Raw genomic sequence first — 14785 nt, forward strand, 5'->3', positions numbered from 1 at the left:
TTCCGTCTGTTGCACAAAGCGCGGCCGGGGATGTGGTGTCGGGTCCCACTATGGATTAGACAGCGGGCTTTGTGAGTAACAAGCAACCAAGGAAGGATAGACGGGAGTCCTACGACTCCATCTTGCCTATATCGAGTATCTTTGCACGCGTAACGTGCACAGTTGCAATCACCTGCTGGCATGACAAATTTCGACTGCAGGGCGAAAACACGCAGTCCCACACGATTCCGGGCGGACCCGAGCCTCAAGAAAAGCGTTTGTGCTCGCATTCTGAGAGGGTGAAAAGGTGTCTCCAAGCTCAGATCACGAGGAAGGAGGTTGCGACGACGAGGTAGGGCAACGCCTTTTCTCACAGAAGAGTAAGTCTTCGGAAGAACAAACCGACCGGCTTCCCTTTCATGCACCTCGTCGGGTGACGGTGATGAGAAAGCTTCGAAGCTTTTGCGAGCAAATAGCAGCTCAGGCTGCTTTGTCAGCCCGTGCGACGGGCAGCCATGAGCGCATTTGTGCGGCAGAGAGTGGTTCACGAGCCTCGGCCAGCGCAGCCCTTACACTGCAGTTTCACCTGAAGACCTTTTCCTGTTTCGATCCAGAGCTAGACCGCTGGCGAAATTTTTCAAGGCTTCCCTCGTCGGCTCCTGCCCGGACCCCATCGGCCCAACAAGACTAAGCACGATAGGTAAGAGAATGACGCCGTGTGCAAACGCCAATAGCAGGACAAGTGTCATCATTTTGAAAAAGACCTGCAAGACGTACGTACGCGTGAAAGCTAGCATCACCACTCCAAGCTGCGTTGACAGCAACCCATGGAGAATAGGGTTGCCTATAAGAACCAGCGTCTCCAGCACTCGCATATCTCGGGTTCGGCCAACACAGTGACAAAAGGTGTGGCAGATGTGTGTCGCGTAGTCGATTGCAAACCCTAGAGAACACACATTGGACACGGTAGAACGCCAAAGTTTGGGTCGAAACGGACCAAGCCCTGCAGTGCAGTCCTGGGAAGACCAGCCTCAGCTTGCTTCACTATCTGCTTTTAGGCCAGTCGCGCTTAGAAGAAAAGGAGGCACAAGACACGCTCAGAAGAAGCCTTTCGTCAGAACTACCGTCCTTCCTCAGTGCTGTAGTGGTGGCGCCGGACTGCGACCCGGCTTGCTGTGCAGCTTCTATCCCCCCGTTGGTGCAGAAGAATAGCATCGTGCGCCACTGAGCCGGTGACACACTTGTAAGCTATAACCGAGACTTGCATTTGCTTGGTGAGGAACTCCGAAAAGACTTAGCTCACCGATTGAAATGACGAGGTTGACCATGGTGAGCATGTTCAGAGGAAGGCTCCAATAATACATGAAGCCGATGATGCTAAGGTCGATCAGCACGAGTGTCATGATAACCAGCGCAGCGCTCCAAAACGACGGCAGAAGCAGCATGGATACCTGTCACCACAAAGACAGATGCGGCCGACTCGCGCGACTGAGTTCGTAGGCCATCAGATGACCGCGAAACAAGATATGTGAGCTAGGAAAGCATTCAAAGGGATGTGGGTCACAGGAAGCCACGATCTGGGGGGAAGGAGAAGCGGTTTTGCTCGTGCCACCGGCTATTCCACGAAAGGTCCAGTTCCAGGTGGGTAACATCATCGGGCTCTACGTCCGGCCGCCACGGTTCAGACCTCAACAATATCGAATCGGGGAATGGAGTCCCTTGAGGACTGCCTCACAGGACTTATGCAACTCTTTTCTTCTACTGTCTCCTGTGACCTTCTCCTCGTTACCCTGGAGAAGCTCAGCCCCAGGGGCTTACAATCATGACGGCGAAGGCTGCCCACGCCATGTTCACTAAGGTGCTGGAGAGGATGCTTCCATCAGACTCGTAGAAGACGAACAGTCGATTGTATGTATGGGGCTCTGCGGCCTTGAAGCCCTTCAAGTCTTCCCTGCCGGAAAATCGGAAAACGAGGCAAACATTATGTCAAGCAAGCCGTTTCGGAGACATGTCCCCCCTCGTTGATACTTTTCTTGTTGTGATTTCGAGAATCGATTCCTTAGGACTGTACGCCGCAACTGCTTCCGGCCCCTAGTGTGGGAAGCCGGCCTCACAGCTTCTGCCACATATGGAATTGTTCAACTGCCGCTTAACATGCCCCTTGATCAAGCGTCATCGGCCTATGGCCACCGTGTACTCGAACCAGAAGCATGCTCCCGAGTACGGTCGAGGTGCTTCCCTCGAAGAAATCCGCCCTTACCTGAGCAAGGTCATGAAGTTGCTGGAGTCCTGGGATGTTCGGTAGTACACGGGAATGAGAATTATCTGGAAGGCTCGAAGGTCGTTCTCTCCTTGCCATGCAAACTGAGAAGCAAAGTTGGCACCTATGGGAGTCTGCAGCCACGATCGCAGCCTGAATCGCAGGCGACATAAGTGGCACCACATTCACGGCTCTTCAGCATTGTTGCGCTCACAAGTATCTTTGTCCCTCAATATTACTGACGGAGCTCTCCCTTCTGATTGCATGACAACGCTACCAGCACCTGCGGGCGTGCACGGATGCTCTCGACTGCTACTGAGGAAGGGGGGACGCTTCCTTGTCTGCCCTTACAGGTATCTAGTGAGGAGAGAAGACGTAATGCTGGAGAATCTAGCACTCGGAAAGCAGTCTGGACAAAGAAAGCCGGACACCCGCAGACCGGAGTGGCAACGGCAATCACCACTCGGGTTCTCACAATCTGCACAGAACCCCTCAGTGGGAGGCGGGAGACTTTCGCTGGCTGCTTCCTGGACAGATCACCCTCGAGAAAGCCATGTAATTCGGAGTCCAGTCACGTGTTTTAAGTGTGGTCAAAACAGAGGGAAAAAGTATGTCACGCTGTCCTGTGGCCCACGCGCACACAGACTGCGCCGAACCGGGGTCTATTCTTAGACAAGCATGTCCGAATGTGATAGCGACTGTATTTGCAGCTGTGAGCGGTCGCCTGAGCATGCTCTCTGTAGAAGAGTCAGATGCCGTCCCTCGGAATGTGATGAAATTTCAGACTAACGATGAGGTACCGTGACCCTTGTGTAGTTGTCCGGTGTAAACACTTCACACTGCGAGCACGTGCACTCAGGTGGACGGCCTCACTCAGTGCAATCGACCTGAGATGCCGAGCTCTTCGGGGTGCAATGGGCGGCGGGGGCTACAAACACCTGGAAAGAGGCGACAGGTGGTCGGCAGCACAGAATTCGAATTACTTACAGACGCATGCAGACCAAAGGGTTGTTTTCCGGAGAGTAGGCGCCGATAGGAGAAGACAAAAACACGTGCAAGCCGTCCACGAGCTGATGAGTGTAGTGTCGCGACTCGAGCTTCTGGTGAAGCCACGCATAATCCGACTGCATGGCCAAGCAGCCAGACAGTGGATAGCAAAGAGGGGACGCAAAAATCATTCCCGTAAGAAGCCTAGCTTTGCCACTTGGGGAAGAAACCCTTGAAGCATGTAGTAGTAGACCTTGCAATATTCAATAAGCTCAGGTTTCTGAAGTGGGTGCCACCCTCTCCCAGTACTTCTTGCTTGTACACCTCAGTCTCGTCGGATGGGCCGAAGCATGGCACCCGTCACCTGCAGACTGGGTCTTTCCACGCGATCTATCAGGGCATACTCTTTTCAGTCTAGTGTCTCTGCGTTGCAGTCCGCGAGCCTTAAGAAGACAAGGAATCTAATGTTGAAGTCTTCGAACAGCAGCGACACCGAGTCGCCCGGACGGCCGTGCGAGCCTGTTTTCGTCGGACTGCGATTCGCCTTCGCAGAAAGCCGCATTGAAGAGTGACAAGGTACCCCGGAATCTTCACTATTCCCACGCATCCTCGAGGGTAGCATAGCTTATTCTGGATAGCGAGCACTGTGGTCTTCGAAAGGGAACAGTTGCTCACCTTGAAAGTTCGGGAGCATAAATCTCGGGGGCTTGAGAAGAAAATGATGACGGGGTCACCATAACCATCGAAGAAGTGCTCTTGGGCGTCGAAGAATTTCTTGAGGCAAGAGTCACGAACACAACCAACGAAAACTGCCCACGTTGAGGCCCCGGGTGCGTGGTACTGTGAGTGTTACAGGCTGGTCGAGAACATCAAAGAAAGACGACGGTGCCCCGTCCCATTCTCACGCGTGATGCCACCGAACGCTCGGCTCATATTAGACATAAATGCTGCCCACTGAAAAGTAACTCAAGCCCAGCACGCCGTCATAGAGCCAGCGTTGCCCTCCTTGTGGGCGGATCAAGTTCCGGCTTGGGGTTCTGTACGCGCGCTACTGCTACGGAAACTCCCCAACACTCAAACAGACTTTCCAAAGCAGCCTTTACTTTTTCCCACTGTAACAGCGTAGCTCGTGGACTCCGAATCCACATCTCAGGCTTACCCGTAGCGGCGAGCGATAGGGAGACAAGTACCGCGGATCGAGTCCTCTCTGAAGCCGGACACAGCCATTCAGAGCGACTGCCAAGAGTGCAGTGAAGACGACGAGTACGAACAGCTTCACCCATGGGCTCAGAATCATGCGCCCGAGATGTCGTAGCACCACAAGACGTAACTTCCTGCCAACGTTGCCGGGCGGCTCCGCGAGGTCCTCCGGATTGAGAATCTTCAGAAGGTCGAGTTTTTGTTTCCTGTTGCATGGCCGCCCGGAGGATTCTGAGGCAGGATCTGCAACAGCCACTTCGCATACGTCGTCCTGTCGTGGCTGGTTGTCCGGAGATACCTCATACATTTCATTCGCGGGGTTACGGGCGGCAGTCTTCTTCAAGCCCACAGCTGCCGGGTTCACCCTCCCAGCGCTGCTACTTGTTGCGCCCTCTGATTCTTCTTTACATTCCACGGCCTCTGCTGTCTCTGTTACCGGCTCTCCGGGACGCTTGTTGATTTTCGGTTCCTCAGGGGCGGGCTCCCCGCTGCCGCCGTTGAGTTCTCCGCTATCTTCGTCGCCTTCTTGCCCTATACGTCTTGTCCGCTGATTCAGTCTTACCCTCTTGGCCGCAGTTTTGCCTGCCTTCACCTGAGTTACCTTTGGAAGCGGCCCACTACCGAGAGCATGCGCCTCACGCAGCTGCTTTTCCAGCGCAGCTGCTACGACGGCGCCAGGACCCACCGTCGCCGCTGGCTTCCCCTGAAGCACAGGAACTATTGCAGAGACAGTTCCCCTTTCCCGATGGTCTTCTTGTTGAAGCCTTGTGTCGTGTTGCTTCTGGGCCATGCTGAGCAACTTCCGCAGCTGGTCCCTTAAGGCATTCCTCCCCTCTTGTTCCACGTCCGTGAGGTCGCTGCGGGGTACTTCACAGGTTTCCTCGTCACTGTCGCTTGACTCGCCCTTGTGCCCGGGCGCTCTATTCCTTCCAGTTCTGGCTGCCCCGACAGATTTTCTCCTGCCTGCTGCCCGGGCTGCCTGCGCTTCCAATGCCCGCCCTGCTCGTCGACGCCCGCCTCCGCGTGCTCCTTTTTTTTCAATCTTCTTTACTAGTTCCCGTGGTCGTCTCCTATTTTCTGCGGGATCCCCAGCTAGCACCGTACTCCTGCGCCGTGGTACAAACCCTTTAGGCGTTGCCGCGAGTCTCCGGCCCTTTGTGGGCAAATGAGTAGCTGATGAGGCTCTCGATGGGCTTCCTGGATCGCTGCACGAGCTGTCCGAAGACTCCTCTGACTGGCGCTGGTTCTTCAGGACCTGACGGGTTGCTACATTTTTATTACCTGAACCTGTGCGTGACTTCGCATCTTGTTGAGCGCCAAGTTGAGACTTGCCAGCAACAGACTCGTCTTGATGCTCAGGCCTTTTGGTCCTGTTATATCTGCGGTCCTCCCCCCTCGTCTGCAGCGCTCGTGTCTTCTGCAGCTCGCTACACTTTTGCGAATCTTCCTCTAAGTCGGAGCCGGGCCCGCTGCCATCAAGCACACGGCCTCTTGGTATTGCAGCCCTGCTCGGCTTCAAGTCTGGTGGCTTGCATTCTGCTTTTGCCTTGGCTTTTGCCTTGGCTTTCGCCTTGGCTTTTGCTGTAGGGGCTTCAGCCTTTGCCTTTGAGGTGGCTTTCACCCGGGCTTTCGCCTTCAGTCCCACTGTCTTACCTGCGGACTCCTGTAGAGATGACGAGTCTGTTACTGATGTAGAAGCACCTTTCTCCACGGGCAGTGGGTGGTTCAGCTTCGCCTTTTTGGTGTCTTTCTTGCTTGACGTCGGAGTGGACTCCCCCGTATTCGCTCGCGTGTGTGTCCTCCGGGGAGTTCGAGCGGGAACCTTTCTTCGTGGCGCTGCATTGTGTAGCTGATTCTCGACATCTTCCTGGTCCTTTTCTGTCAGGTATTCTTCCCATTTCTTTGTCATTGCCATTGCCACTTGAAGCGTCACGCATTCATAGACCGTTGTGGCATGTTGGTTAAGCAGTGAGTGCCTTGTTGCGAGATGGTTCTCTTCTTCTACGTACGGCAACGAGAAGCGGAAGCCCGACTGCATTCGACTTCGACCAGATGCCTTGTGATTCCGGTGTGCGTCTGTACCCGCTTCCACGGACTGGTCGCCCCCGAGACGGGAGTCAGAGCAAGCTGCCAGGCCACGTCTTTCTGGTTGGTGGCGACGTGACAGCTTACAACATGGACACCACCAGGGCGCAAGCTGCCGCCGGCGCTCCTCGTACCTCGCGTCTAGCGAAAGACATGCTAAGAAGAAGGTGATGCACATGAGGTATCCACCAAGTAAACCAGAAGCTGTCAAGATGCAGAAGTTTCTAATGGCCAAGTACGGAGAAGTCGCACCGATCGTAAAGCTGATTAGGCTCGTCAGCGTTGTTATAGTAATGGAAAGCCCGGAGTCGCGCATCGTGATCATTAGGCGCTCTTTTGCGCTAGTCCGAGTAAATGTCAAAGAATAGGAGTTTATCAGCACGAATACGTCGTCAACACCGATGCCGAGAACAAGGAAAGGGGCAGCCGCTGCTGTACTTGTGTGCTCGACTCCCACAAAGTAACAAAGCCCAGCGCCTGCGCAGTATCCCAGCACTGCCGCGACCGCACCCATCAGTGAAACTGCCATTTTGCTCCTAAAGTGGTTGGTACTGAACGTGACGACCGCCACGTAACTGAAGATTAGAGCCGCTGCGCCTACGACAAACAAAAAATCCTTGCTGCCTTTGAAACCCGTGCTTGAAGTCAGATCAGCCTCTGAGGCAAGAACAGAGTGAAACAGAACAGTACACACGGAAGAGCCAGTCGCAGGAGATTTGCGAAAGGCAACACCAGCCGAACTACTTTGCGCTTTTCCCCCTGCCTGCGTCCTGTGTCCCATCTGAGGTTGATTTGTTTCCTCGCGTCACAGTCAGCTATCGGGAGAAATTTCCCAGTATACGCTTAGACACATGACTGAGCTATACATCTTAGGCAAAGTGCCGCGAGACGCACTACCCGAGCTGTGGCTTTCGCAGGGCTGATGAGCTGCCTAACAACCGCAACTACCAACACAGTGTCCACAGTGCCACGCCATGAAGCGAGTATAAAGGGCACGCTCGATGCAGCAGAGTAGCGATTCTGGAGAAGGTACGCATACCAAGGCTCTGCTCAGTCTTGCAGTATATGGACGCCCCTGGCAGTCGCCACTTGGATCTTTCGACAAGATCGACTAATTCCATTTCCCACGCCTTGGCCACTCGCCTCATGTGAGGCTTGTCTGACAATGTGTAGCGGAGAGCAAATCCCGAAGTTCCGCGGACCTGGTAACCGTTGCCTGTCAGGCGAAGTCCTTTCCGGCTGACCCATAAATCTGTGAGCGCCTCCGTTGTCAGCAGCCAGCTAGTGTGTCTCGGGTAGCCAAGAGGTTGCCCATATTCGCTGCACAGTTTAGAGAAGAGAACGACACTTGTAAAGCCAGTTAGATTACGATTTCAGATAAAGGCGACAGAGGCTGATAAGATTGCAGCCGGGGAGGGGGGGCGCAACGGAGATTCACTTGAAGGTTTGATTCCGGCTTGGCAGTGGCCCGTGAGCAGCGTCTCTCAACCTTTCGTGACACTGCCTGGCATAGTCGCGGGAGCGGGGGCGCCCCGACTAAAAAACAGCTCCTTTGAGCAGTAGCCTTTCGAAGAGTTGCCTGGAGCCCGCGCTACGCGGCAGTAACCCCATGCTTTCGCTCGCATATAATTTTCGTAGAACGCCCCAGGGCATTAGAGGGGGTAGTGTACAGGGGGACACTTTTGCAGCCGCTTCAGTCTGCTGTGCTCCGATCAGCCATTCGGTGGGGACAGGTAACAAGAAGGAGACCGGTCATCCCAAACCACAAACGCCGGAAGGTCGGACTCACCTGCGGTCATTGTACATGAAGATCACTCCGTCAGGAGGATTGCAAACACCAGCTTTGTCTTTGAGACAAAGGTTGGAGAAGCCGAAATGGCCGGGAGGCAAGGGTGGCCGACAAGCGAGACCTGAAACTCGGTCCTTGGGTGGAGCGTAGGCCTCCACACAGATGTCGTCCGATATGCCGCCTGCCAGCACTGGCAAAGATCCAGGGGCCACCGGAGGGCCGAACAGAGGTACTCCTCCTACCGCTTGACTAGGATACGAATGAGGAGGCTCGGTATCCCTTCGGCGCCGTTGAGTGCCTATATTAAGAAACTGTGGGCTGGACGGAGGCCGGCTGGGTCCGCTGACCGCCGCAGAGGCACTCGACGGCTCTCGGCTGACTTCTAGTGAGGTGCCGTTTTCCTGAAGCATTGGGGCTCCTGATGCGCTAGCGGCCGCGCCGTCCTCATCTGGCGGGACCGCTGTTGCATTCAGCTCAGCGAGTTGTGCTTCCGAAGACAATTCAGGTGGGCTATTGTCGGGAACCGAAGGGGGAGCCACGACTGGAGTCGCAAGAAGAGTATACTCCGATTCATACTGCATGGGAGCCTGAAGTCTGCGACTCCAGTAAACGTCGTCGTTCCTGCGATTTGGGTCGCGTATTCCGAGGTTGCCAACCAACTGATCGACGATGAGCGGCGGTAGAGACGTGTTCGCTATCGCTTCTTGATCCGGTTCTACGGAAACCGTGATATCAAGAATTTCTTGATGAAATGTCCACAACGCATCCAGGAATTCGCGCGTCAAAAGGTTTGTGTCCTTGACGTTTGCGACAACATAGATGAGTTCGGTACGCGTCAGGTTCCCATAGAACATATTCGCGTACAAGAGAGATTCCTGAAAGCAGTCAGAATGGATCGACAGGAGGGCAAACATTGTCGGACGCCGCCCATCATCACCTTCACCCCAAACCTTTCTGCTTGTTTAGTTTTTCGCCACGACCTCCGAGAGGGAACGGGAAGGACGACATGTCCGGCTAAGCTTGCAGACAAGTAAGAGCGGGTTCGTACTCTGTTTAGCGCCTTCAAGCCCGGAATCCGCTAGCACTCCGTTTGCGTACGCCAGCCAGGATCGAGCAGAGAGCGCCGAGCACTGTTTGCTGGCGCTTGTTGGGAACTAATCCGTTAAAAGAATCACTGGCCAGTCTTTTACATGCAGGCTGGACGCGATACCGGGATCTGGGGGAGCTGTGGTACCGGCGCCTGCCGGAAGCATCAGAGGACTGTACAACACAACTTCAGGTGTCTGTATTTAAGGTCGGGAAGCGGTAGGTTTGTTACTCCTATTCTTCTCGAGCGACAACGAGCAGCTATACCAAAAAGCGCACTTGCAGAAATCTCATGTCCGTGTTGCGTTCTGTACAGTGCTTCTACCCATCAACCTCCTCCGGGGCAATTAGTCTGTTTTGTCGCGGCATTGCAGACGTAAGTTGACAGGCCTCGTCCTATGGAGCCACTGTGCGGCAGTAGCGGTGGCAAAGCGCTACGCAAAGCCACCCTCGCTTTGTCATGTATGGCGACTCAGTCTGCGGGTCCAGGGCTTTGGTCAGCGCAGTCACAAACGACGCACGGCGAGGGCGTGTGGTGGGCTGGGCCTGCCCTATCCGCGGTGCAGGAAGCTAACCAGGCGCCATCTGTATGAGAGCTGAAGAGTAGGTCTCACTTACATTGTGAGCCAAACTCCAAGGGAGCGAAAACTGACGTTCACCGTTTGTTACAACGCGACGAAACAGTATTCCGATGCCGAGAATCAACGACGTGACGACGGGCAGCATTATAAACTGCAGAACACAGAAGTCTCACAAACCTTCGGATACTCACGGGGAGTCAGCCTCCTTCTCCAGCAGCATTTACTACCTTCGCTCTCGTGACCCTGCGGGAGAACTGAATCACAGTCCCGCCGTCAGCGAGTCCACAGTTTCTAGGCAGGGCCGCCCCGGAAGAACTGGTCTCCTACATACTGTACCATCGAACTTAACAGGTCTGGTCTTCTCACGAAGCCACGAAATCATGCATCAGCTAGGTGAACACTTGTGAGCTCTGGCGCAGAGGAAGTCCCGCCAGCATTAGCCAACAAGGTGTTTGTTCCCCCTGCAGAAAAGCAACCGGCTGGTGCGCCTTAACACTGCGACCTCTGTCTGTTGCCAGGGACTTCGTGTTGAGGGTGGAGGTGTCTATGGAGTGTTTTCGGAATGGTTTCGGCTCCTCTTTTCCGCGGGACTAGGAGCGATGTGCTTCAGCAGCACACGCGACACATTATATCTTCGATCCAAAGCGCCCCATAGTCTGGCCCTCACAAATTAGTTATTATATGAGAATGCCGAAGCGTATACCCCCGCGCGGGTGATGCACTGCGGTATCCCTTGAGAATAATGCCATGCGGAGAACTTCAGTTCTCTCCCAGCTGTACTTTCGCTTACCAGCCAAGGACGGTGGTAGACAACAAGAGTGTACCTTGCGAAAACCCTGCTTATTTTCGCCATTAGGCTCTCCTTCAGGAAGTGAAAGGACTTGGAGCAGTCTCGCGGAGTCCACTGGTCCTGTTTGAGCTTCTCATAGTACTCTTGGTCGTCACAGTTCTCACTGTACATGCACAAATCCTCCTGCTCGCTGGGTGTTTCTATCCCAGTGTGCTTGTAGTGTTCGTGTTCCTTTCTTTTCTTCTCTTCTTGTTCCTCTTGGGCCCGGGCAGCCGCCCGCGTAGACCATACTGGCGGCCGGACCAACATTGTGGCTATACTTTCGCTTCCTTTCTGGCATGTGCTGCCGCCACCCGAACGCGCCGGACACGAACTGCGTGTGGGACTGCGATGGCACTGTCTTCCACCACGCCTTCGGAGTCCCCTTGACACAGATGGTGCCTGAGTGCCGGCCTTCGCTCATCCACAACGGTATCATGACAAGTGGGTTCTTTGCCTCTGCCAGGCGGTTGGACTTTAGGCGAGGACCATCGCGCGAGGATCAGCGGCTGATGAGTTCCACAGTTGGCCCCAATGTCTTTGAAGCCGAGTGCAGTGAAGGTGAAGCGATAGTGACCCAACAAGACACCTTATGTAGGTAGTTGCGGCCGGGGTCGGGTAGCACGGGGGAGCATGACCCAGTCTGCTTGTCAAGGCCTCTCGATTTGTAGCGCTGCTACCGCACTAAAACTGACTAGGGGCCAAAAGCTGACTCTGTTCAGAATACAAGCCAATCGGAGTGAATGCCTCAAGAGTGTGCTGACTGCCAACCGCGACAAAAGACCACACCAGCCTGTTCTGTGACTGGGCACCTTCACACCGATTGGGCTCGAGGGAACCTGGGAACAACTTCGGATAAAACCGGATCCAGAGTCCGAAAGAGTTTGACCGGCCGCTTCTCAAAACATCTGTAATTGTGAAGTCAAAAGTGGGCACACCTGCAGGTACCGACTTGGGACGGACACCGGCCGGAAGCACAGCCTGGAGTCTCGCTTGAGATCGAACTAACGGAGCCGTTAAAAGCTACCCTGGAAAAGGAGTAGAAGGGCCGGCGAGCGAGTGTCCCGAAAATGAGACAGAACCTGGGGGACTGGCTCGCCGAAGTACCAAAGCACGCACTTGCACCACATCAGCGGATCAAAGGGCCGTTGCCACCAGATCATGACTTGGCTGCCGTACTAGCACATCCCAGCAAGCGACTCGGCGCCAGCACGACGCCAAGAAACGATAGAGTAACTTTGGCCCCCGTCACTAACTGTCTTGAAGCCAGCGAACCGGGCTGGCGTGCAAGGTTCTATGCTTGGCGCTCTCTCCGCAGACCTCCCGCGGACCTGGTTTTCTCCTGTGTCCGGTCAAGTCAGTCTCCCACCTCTGATGCAGTAATCTCCCCAACAGAACTGGGTACCAGAGCGAGGATAAACAAATTCCTGTTCGACAGCCAAGAAATGCGCCCGATTCCTAGCGGGCGGAAGGCTGAAGAATCCTGTTTTTGCAGTTGCTCGGAGTCCGCTGTCCCTTTGATCTCGTGGCGCCTATCGAGACTGGTTGCCCGGGGCGCCACTAGGTTCACTTTTGAACAGTTGAGCTGATACCCACTCAGTACTTCGCAAGCGGGAGAAGCCTGTGAGTTTTTCTTGAGAGGGTTGTAGTGCGATGTCGCGTGGCTGTCGCACATTTTTTTTCGTGTTCTCGGCGGTGAGCGTTACCGGGGACACACAAGCTGCCGCTAACGAGCGCGACGAACATTGACGACAACCTCCGTCTCCGTCCCATGCTGCCAGTCCTGCGGAGCCCTTCGGCGTTCCCTCTTCAGGTGCCCGGCACCCCGGGCGTCTGCCTGCATTCACTCAGGCCGCTTGTGAAGAGAGAAAAGCTGCGAGCAGGAGTCGTGTGTTTTTTTTCAGCACTGTCTCCCCTTTCAGTTAAATGCCCCCCTACAACTGTGTCGTGTGACGGCAGTGGAGTGGAGAAGGAGCCGCTCCACCAAGTCGGAGCTAGGTATCGAGCTGCTCCGGAGGCCTGCATGTAGTGCCGCTTGGTGCAGACTCTGTTTGGAGAGAAGTTCACACTCTGCGAGAAGAACCGGCGTTCGTGTACAACAGAAGTACCACATGCACGCACCCGCCTGTCACAGCTATACAAAGAGTGAGTCGTCTCCAGAGCCGGCAAATGCCATTCTTTCCTGTTGAAAGTTGATTCCGAGGCCTTTCGGCCCAGCTAAGGCCGTCACTGTCAACAGGCAAGCAGTTCGAAACATGAGCGCAGGAAGACGTTTTGAAGGAATCGCGCTCAGGCAACCTGGGGCTGCAACGTGGATAAACCAGCAACCGGGTCTTCCGTTTCTGAGCTGCCTTTTCTGACACCCGCCGGGGGCGTGCTGCCGTGCAGTCTTGGTTTACTCACTCCCCGTAGACAGGGAGGTTGCTGCATTCTATAGTAACAGATGGACCGGAAGGCGCCGGGAATCTCTGTACACAGAACCTCGTCCCTCGTCCCGCACACGGCGAGACAAGCCGGTCCGGCAGTGCGTAGTGGACTCTGGCTGTCGGCCAGTTACGAGCTTGCGGAAACGCAGTTTTGTAAGACAGGGAGACCCCGTGTCGCTCTCCCACACTGCAGCCACCGCACCTCCGTCGTAAGGGCCCCGGGAAGGATTTTTCCTTGGTGAGGTGAATTCGCTCACCTCGATGGGTCAACCTGTCCGGCCACAAGGGAACTGCTTACGGCCTTGTGGATAACGGCTTGGGGAGGTTTCACCAAGGGGTCGAGGGGGCGTTGATGACATCTCAGAGTAACAAATTGCTCTCCGTTTTGAACTCACCACGCCGGAGCCCAATCAGCCATGTCGGCCTCATGCCACCGCACGCCATCTACCCCTACTTGCAAGCGCACTCCCACGCCAGCCCTTACAGCGGGAATCCGTCTTTTGCCGTTGTTTGCTTTGTGGAGTCTTTCTTTGGCAGCCCTGTGATGCGGGTCTTAGACCACAGTGCGTCTAAGCCCCAGCAGTACCGATGTTCTGAGACGGCTGATGGATCTCACGGGTCCGCATGCTTCATTCCGGAGCCAGCGAATGCCGCCTACACGACATGACAGTCTGCTCGTGGCAGTCACTGAGTGCCCTCATGCTGGCTTTCCATGCAGCCCTCGGCAGTCAATGAGTCAGCGCACTCAATCGATGAAGTTCGCCGTGTCTGACATTCTCTCCCTGAAAAGCGCCTGCGGCTGGCGTCATCTCTTCCGCTGGCGCGCACCCTGCCACTCTCGGTTGTCGCAGTATTCGAATGTGAGCTCGACTGGGACTGGTTCGTGCCCTCTTCGATTAGAGATCCTGCCGTGTCGGACTGGAAGGGTCCATGGCCCTGAACACATGTAGCCCCCTTTCAGAGAGATCCACAGTAGACTTCTCCACTGTTAGGAGAATACCTGCTCAGTACGTACTTGTGAACGAAAGCCGGAATGCTAACTCAGTACCTCTACCAGTCCTTGACGAAATTGTCAGACTGACAAGGCCTTTGTCCTAGAGCATGGCAGTTGTGACGGCAGTCACGAAAACTGCTAGCTGACACGTCTTTGCGCTTTCGAAATCATTTGGCATCAAATACAGCTCTCTGGGGTCGATCTTCTCCCTTCAACTGCCTATCGACTGCGAACACCCTCTGTTGCCCTCCAGAACCTAACTGTAGTCTAGCTCCGTGGCGGTCCTGCTTTGATGCAGGAGGTCCTCGTTCAGTTGGTATGTATACTTTTGTTCGATAGGCTTGGCCTTACGATCGTGCACCCGCGGCCGACCTGACGGCCAACTGACTTCGCCAGCTACTGGTAGCGCGGCAATCCGAGACGCGTGATATCCGAAGGGGGAGTGCGTGTAAGCCCCGCACACCGATCTACTCTTCTGGGCGTACATTGTAGAATCACTACAAAACAGAGTACTCTCTGTGGTGCCCGCTGCTAAACTACGGCCGCCACTAGATACAAAGGGTTCGCCA

General features: G+C 55.0%; 1 protein-coding gene across 1 annotated transcript; it reads right to left on the minus strand.

Annotated features, from left to right (window-relative positions):
* Positions 1-67: 67 nt before the first annotated feature.
* On the minus strand, positions 68-12250 carry CSUI_009798 (sterol-sensing domain of srebp cleavage-activation domain-containing protein). Its single transcript, XM_068069907.1, has 11 exons — positions 10758-12250; positions 10005-10118; positions 8301-9175; positions 7551-7831; positions 4386-7168; positions 3902-4000; positions 3227-3363; positions 2240-2392; positions 1798-1930; positions 1283-1430; positions 68-922 (listed from the first exon to the last, which is right to left on the minus strand). The coding sequence occupies exons 1-11, from the start codon at positions 11064-11066 to the stop codon at positions 549-551; spliced, it is 5406 nt and encodes a 1801-aa protein (XP_067918120.1). The 5' UTR covers positions 11067-12250; the 3' UTR covers positions 68-548.
* Between the last annotated feature and the right edge of the window lie 2535 nt (positions 12251-14785).

This window comes from Cystoisospora suis, assembly GCF_002600585.1.
Source record: "Cystoisospora suis strain Wien I chromosome Unknown contig_6055, whole genome shotgun sequence".
In the NCBI taxonomy this organism is placed as follows: Eukaryota; Apicomplexa; class Conoidasida; order Eucoccidiorida; family Sarcocystidae; genus Cystoisospora; species Cystoisospora suis.

Coding starts and splice junctions, on each gene's coding strand:
- CSUI_009798 (XM_068069907.1), bottom strand. CDS start 11,066: ATGTTGGTCCGGCCGCCAGTATGGTCTACGCGGGCGGCTGCCCGGGCC. Junction 7,832..8,300: donor TTCATGTACAATGACCGCAG/GTGAGTCCGACC, acceptor TAAACTGTGCAG/CGAATATGGGCAACCTCTTG. Junction 1,431..1,797: donor CAGCCTTCGCCGTCATGATT/GTAAGCCCCTGG, acceptor TTGTGGTGACAG/GTATCCATGCTGCTTCTGCC.